The sequence below is a fragment of the Trifolium pratense genome, linkage group LG1 (assembly GCF_020283565.1).
Source record: "Trifolium pratense cultivar HEN17-A07 linkage group LG1, ARS_RC_1.1, whole genome shotgun sequence".
Taxonomy (NCBI): Eukaryota; Viridiplantae; Streptophyta; class Magnoliopsida; order Fabales; family Fabaceae; genus Trifolium; species Trifolium pratense.
In genome coordinates this window covers 44,077,516-44,084,412 of record NC_060059.1, presented here as the reverse complement: position 1 = coordinate 44,084,412, position 6,897 = coordinate 44,077,516, and the positions used below count along the sequence as shown (strand labels likewise).

The 6,897-nt window shown below is 34.1% G+C and overlaps 1 protein-coding gene across 2 annotated transcripts; it reads right to left on the bottom strand.

Moving 5' to 3' along the window:
• Positions 1–490: 490 nt before the first annotated feature.
• On the bottom strand, positions 491–6,025 carry LOC123884233 (auxin response factor 18-like). 2 transcript variants are annotated; one of them, XM_045933298.1, is made up of 5 exons: positions 5,246–6,025; positions 3,966–5,117; positions 3,101–3,626; positions 1,027–1,381; positions 491–686 (listed from the first exon to the last, which is right to left on the bottom strand). In XM_045933298.1, exons 1-5 carry the CDS (start codon positions 5,255–5,257, stop codon positions 632–634), a joined length of 2,100 nt encoding a protein of 699 aa, XP_045789254.1. In that variant the 5' UTR covers positions 5,258–6,025; the 3' UTR covers positions 491–631. The 2 variants fall into 2 exon arrangements, with proteins under 2 accessions (XP_045789254.1, XP_045789262.1); XM_045933306.1 differs by having other exon boundaries at positions 3,966–5,106; positions 5,246–5,922.
• Positions 6,026–6,897: the final 872 nt, after the last annotated feature.

The following is a 6,897-nucleotide window of genomic DNA, read 5'->3' as shown; positions in this document are numbered from 1 at the left end:
CTTTTTTTAATTAGTATTAATTGTTTTTTTCCTCCCCTCTCACGCGAAAATATCAATTGGGAAGATTATGGGTGCATCCTTCCAAAAAATTAACATGATGTGTCTCTTGAATGGAAACTTGTTCACATTTTTCTAATTTCTTGCTTGTTGTTATTCTCATGATATATATAAGAAATATACAATCATGCACCAATTTCTTACCAACCAAAATAGAACATTCATTATTTTGTTGACATGACCTTATTTTATAGGTAATGATGTTACATACATTTTAGGCCTTAGATTTTCATATGATTCAAGAATGATTAAAGTAATAGCTGGTAAATTACTATGTATAAGGTAGCAACAAGAAGATAAATGAGACAAAATTACAATCTCTATAAAGGTGAATGGTTCAATTATGTATTCAAGTTGAATACTTTTTTTTTTTTTTAAATAAATAAATCGTATTAATCTCTTCTACCCACAAAAATTTAATTGAAAAGATAAATTAAGCAAGGTAATTAAAATAAATTTTGATCACTACATTGAAAATTTCAAAATCCAAACATTAAAAAATTAGATCACTTTGCATCCTTCGATTGCTCAATGAAGGATTTCATGAACCAGCTGTACAAATTGAAAGAATAATTTATTTTCTTGAATCCATTAGAATAGTCAACCTCCTTGCTGTTCTTGTAAATTTACTGCAACAACATCAAAGATGTAATAAGGAAACATCTCAAGCTCTACGAGTCTGTTTGGATTAACTTACTTGAGCTTATTTACCAGTATAAATATTTTGAGACTATATGTGAGAGCTTATGACATGTCTATAAGTTGTTTTCAGCTTATTTCTACAAGTTCTTCATGATATCTTATGAAAATAGTTTGACTTTATTTTACTTATTATTAATAGAAACGAGCATTTATATGATAAGTATTTATACTATAAGCTCTTATTTAACGTTTATCCAAAGAGGGCCTAAAGATATGATGAAATATATTTTATTTTGCAATTCAAGAGGGTTTGATTGTGATTCTTACCTGAATGGTTCATCTCCAATGTTTTTGACTGCTCCTGATATATCCCGGTAGAGCACGCGACTTACCTTCTCATATTTATCTATGCCAAACATCTCTGCCAGCTTTCTGTACAGTTCATCATAAGACTCAAGTAAAGAGAGGTCAATTGTCCGACCAACATCTTCCGATTCGAGAAAAACTTTGCAGTGATCAGTAGTACTCTCCAAACTCGTCTCAGTTTCTTGGTTGTTATCCTTATACCTTGGGAAACTGTCACAAGAGGGGTGTTTCTGTAAGCCTTGTTGATGAAGAGGAGTTCGCGAACCATCGGAGAAGTTACTCATTTTATCGGCATTTCCATCTGATGAACGAACACCATGTTAAAGTTCAGAGAGAAACAAATAGGAAAAGAGAAAGACGGCTAGGGTTTCAATAATATTATAATAGCATTACTTAACAAAATAAGGATTACAATACAATTTATAATAATTCCTAATGGACTACTAAACTACTAACATATAAAGCCCAATACTTAAAGCCCTAATAATATTATTATCTAACACTTCCCCTCAAACTCACGATGCATTATCAGATAATCATCGAGAGTTTGTCAAACAAAAAACGAAAATCAAACTACTCTAACTAAATATTTTATTTCTAATACTACCCCTCCCTCAAGCTAAAGCTTACTAAGCTTTGAGCTTGTTACAAATCAACCCGAAAATAAACTAAATTAACTAATAGCTTCAAATTCAACTTCTTCAGATTTCAGACTTCGAATTGTGAGTATTCCCTCACCGGATTCAATGTGAGTATTCCCTCACCGGATTCAATGTGAGTATTCCTCACCGGATTCAATGTGAGTATTCCCTCACCGGATTCAATGTGAGTATTCCCTCACCGGATTCAAATTTCAAATTGTGAGTATTCCCTCACCGGATTCAATGTGAGTATTCCCTCACCGGATTCAAATTTCAAATTGTGAGTATTCCCTCACCGGATTCAATGTGAGTATTCCCTCACCGGATTCAATGTGAGTATTCCCTCACCGGATTCAATGTGAGTATTCCCTCACCGGATTCAATGTGAGTATTCCCTCACCGGATTCAATGTGAGTATTCCCTCACCGGATTCAAATTTCAAATTGTGAGTATTCCCTCACCGGATTCAATGTGAGTATTCCCTCACCAGACAGACAGATTGCGAGCTTTCACTCACCAAATAAACATGAAACTGCCCCCACAACCGAACGAAACCAAATCACACAAAAAATTTCTCAAACAGCTTGACATGCAATCAACATGTTGCCACCAACAAGATACAACTTAATCAGCATCAATCAAATGCCCCAAACTGAAGCAAATGTTCCAAGGCCACACCACCAACATGCATCTGTAACCCGAAAATTAACAGACGAGCAGCTATAAACCAAAAATAACATAGCACAACATCGGCACAATACTTCAAACCAATAGACCCGCAGAAACACTATAAAAGACTCCCAACAAGCTGCTTCAATTCTTTTAGAGTAAAACTCTTCAACCGAACAAAACCACAAATACAATTTTTTTTAATTTTCTTCACAATTCAATTGCAAAGTAGCAAGCAAAACCAAGAAATCAGATCCCACCTTGCTCACTAACAATTCAAAAGACAGACCCCGTACGAGTGGCAGCGGTAGATACAAAATCACAAAATCAATCTCACTATGTCCGCAATTCAGAAGTTTTTTTTTCTTTTTCAATAAACTAACCATCAAAGAAGAAATCCACAAAATCAAATCAAACTAATTTAGATAACTAACCTTAACTCAAAATTCCACAAACTCAATTCACAATTTCGTTCCCAAATTTTTGAGAACTCGACAGCGGAAACCAACAGGTGGTTCAAGGCGGATCGAACCTTGCTCTAGATACCATGTTAAAGTTCAGAGAGAAACACAAAGTGACGGCTAGGGTTTCAATAATATTATAATAGCATTACTTAACAAAATAAGGATTACAATACAATTTATAATAATTCCTAATGGACTACTAAACTACTAACATATAAAGCCCAATACTTAAAGCCCTAATAATATTATTATCTAACACACCAGAGATCTGTTGCTCAGTGAGAATTTTTTGGCCGAAAAGAACAAGCTGAGGTTTTTTGTCATCGAATTTCTGCGAAGACTGAGTAGAACTTGCCATAGATAATAAGCAAGACACATTCTCACTCATGCTAGATTTTTGCATCATTAGGTTATTAGAGACAGTAGGTAGTTTAGTAGCATGATCAAAAGGCACGAAACCGGCCGAAAATAGACCTGACTGAACTTTACTGAGGTGGTGATCCGATATTGGAAGACCATAATGAGCATGCCTGGCTCCCTGCATGCCAGCAGGAGTATTTTCGGGTAGACAACGAAATACGTTACTCGGACCTAGAAGGTTATTTGGAAACGTCGGCACCGGAATTTGGCTGTCAAAGGGGAAATCTTGGTGCGGCGACAATCTCAATTTCTTCCTTGGTTGCGAGAAAGGGGAAAGGTTTATGGAAGGAATGTTTGCAACCAATTCAACTAACCATGGACTTACCCTTCTCACATTTTGCAGTAAATCTGGTTCATCCCATTTAACCTATAATTATAACTTGAGAAAATTAGTATGAGAAATCAAATTGCAATTAGTCTTATTAAATGGTATCATATTCAAAATAAATTAGTGGATGCAAAAAAAAAACATCAGAGTTCATTAAATAGTAATGAAATTGTCCAAAAATAAATTCAATTAGCAATAAGAAACTGTGCCTTGTGTAAAAGATACAAATTTGCTTAATAACTAAGCACATTATTGGTGATATAAGCTATTTCGGTCTAAAATAAATCAAACATTAGAAAGAATGAAATCACCATATTTTAGTAGTATGAAATTTTTTGTTATGATGTTAATTTACATAAAGTTTGATAATAATGTTACCTGGAGAAGCCTCCAAGGTGAGTTGGGCCAAAGAAGGGGATCAACAAACTGAACTCCAGATACAATTCCCATAAACCAACTAATTCGAGACGAGTCCTCGGTTTCAAAGGCCATCTTGAATCTTATTCCAGAACACCATCGCATCTGCATTGCCGCCTCTACTAAAGGCGCCTTCACACAAAACTCGGGTGTACTTGCGCGAGGGTAGTAAACAACCTCAAATGGTTGCTTATTCGCAGCTAGAGTTACCGCTTCCAGGACCGCATCTGGCCTAACTTTTGCCCTCCCCGTTACATTTGGGCTTGAGTTCAAACCGTTTCTGTTATTGTCGTTAATGTTTCTCATCATTTGATTCTCATTCTGTGTAAACCAAGGAAGAGGAAAATTTTCTCCAACAGGATTCCACCCTGAAGGATCCTCATGTCCACCACCGATACCCTTTTTCGCTCGACGAATCCCAACACAAAGATCACCGTTTTCTGCCCTCAAAAACACAATTGAATCCCCGGCAATAAGCTTCTTGTGATTAACAAAAGTACTCCAACCAGTAGTCAAAAGATGTCGCCTCGGCGTCCCTCTATAAATATGCCTAAACTTCCACGTCTCGCCGTGAACATCTTTAGCCAAAATGTTCTGAAGAGGAGGATCAGCCGCGTAATCCAAACGAGGGAAAATCGTCTCGGCACAATACCTAGGAACAGAAAAACCTCCACCATTATTAGCATCAGATTGAGTCAATGTCTTTGCAAATGAAACAGGCTTATCTTGATTTTCAACAACATCATTGCAATAATAATCTTGAACATCATTTCCATTTCCATTTCCACTCAAAGGAAAAAGCTTAAGCTTTGCATAAACCTCATCAGTTTCAGGATCAGCCATGTACTTGATAGAAACAACTTTGCATGGAATCAAAGGTGAAACTTTTGGACAATTGATGAAGTTAACAGGTCCACATGCATGTTCAGCATGACCTTGAGGAAAGTAATAAACTTTACTGTTCACTGTTGGCATCTGAACCATTCCACCTGCACAAGCATGCCATAGCTGAGGATCTAAACACCTTTCAACTTCTTCTGATGACTTATTATTATTATTTTCCCTTGAATCCATAAATGTATTCATCTTCAAAAAACTTTCACTGCAAAATTTCTGCAACTGTATTAGTTTACCAAATTAAGTAATAAAATTGACGATGACAAAAAAAAAAAAAAACATTAATTTTTATCTTCCATGAATTAAAAGATTAGTGAAGTTGCAATTTATGAGCTTATTTCTACCTGAAAAGTCATATATGATCACAGTAACCGCTGGAACAAGAAGAAAATTGCTTGCCACGTGTCCACAAAATTCAGTAAAAAAAAATCTCAGTTTGCTCACTGCTTCTCTCGAGTCTTCAATTTTGCTGACAGACTCATAATTCAGTCAGGTTTCAAAAAAAAAATATTTTTTCTTCAATTTTGACAACAATTAACTGCTTTGTCTCCAAAACATTGACTCCATGAAAGGGTTGCTGCCATGTTTATCAAAATTTGAAATTTCATGGAAATTGTTCATACCCACCAATTTTTTTTTTTCCTTCTTTTTCTGTTCTGTGTTTTACAGAGGAAGGTTCAAACAGAGAATTTGAAAAAAGGGTTGATGAGACAGTAAGAAAATTGCAACTGAATCATTTAAAAACATGAACTTTTTATTTTATTTTTATATAGAATAATGGGGTGAAAAAGAAGAGAAAAAAACAGTTCAAGATCCAAAAATCTGTATTCTGTGCAGTGAGATCCTAATTTAGAAGAAAAAAGAGGAGAATTTTACTGGAATCTGTGGGTGGATTGAATTCAAAGGAAAGAGATGATGGCCGACATGGATGTAGTGAGAGATAAGAGAGACAGTTTGTTTATGGATGATGCAATGAAATGGCAAGAGTCCAAAAGGATACACGCAAAATGACACCACACAACACACGAAAACTAACACAAAAATAAATAAATAAATTAATTAATTAAAAGGACTTTTGTTTACTTTAACAACAAAAATATGAAAGTGTGTATGTAGTTGTAGTTGTAGTAGTGGTGGACTTTAGTAACATAAACATTATTGTTATTAATTATTATATTGTGTGTGTGGGACTCTGTTTTTTTAAATTCAATTATTAAATTGTTTTTCTTGTTTTTTCTTATTAAATTATACAGTACAGATTTTATTTTTTACATTAAGAAATGTGTTTTTTTTGTAATCTTTTCTTATTTAGTTTGTTTGAAAAGAATATATCTCAAAAGACAAATATTTTTAACCGGATGATTATTGTAAGTTTGTTCTTCCCTTAAGTGGATGGTGAAGAAGATTAAAAATCTTTTATAAAATGTTTGGGGTATTTGATGTTTTATTATTATATATGAAAGTTTTTTTTTTTTTTTTTTGTACATTATTATATATGAAAGTTGAAAAACTAAATGTGAAAGGATGGTAGAATTGTGTGAATCTAATGGACTAAAAAAAAAAAAGAATTGTGTGGATCTATACTGGTGCAAAGCCTGTACAATGCATGAGGTTTTAACAATGAAGAGTTTGACATGGAGATAAATAAAATTTAATTAAGAATTACTTTTATCAAAATTGAATTTGGATTTTTCAAACAATTATCTTATAATTGAGTATGAGAGATAACTCATCTTTACAAAATTGGCTTATAAGATGAGGATTGTTTCTATTTTATAAACATATATTCAGATCATTTCGCAACCGATATTGATCTTTTAAACAAATTCGTTTTAAGAGAATATCATTAACTAATTTAAGTCTTACCATTGAAGTCAATCAGTTATTCAGGTAAATGGAACATCTTCCGTATTATAGTTGCTACCTCTTTATCTCTGTGCACCACCTTTGGTTGCCACCTAGGGATGGGAATAGGCCAGACGGCCTACAAGCGCCT

Bases quoted from the DNA above. Each gene is read 5' to 3' on its own strand.
- LOC123884233 (XM_045933298.1), bottom strand. The intron at 3,627-3,965 runs GTAACATTATTA...TTATAATTATAG, and splicing joins CACCTTGGAGGCTTCTCCAG to GTTAAATGGGATGAACCAGA. The intron at 1,382-3,100 runs GTGTGTTAGATA...AACTTTAACATG, and splicing joins CACTGAGCAACAGATCTCTG to GTGTTCGTTCATCAGATGGA.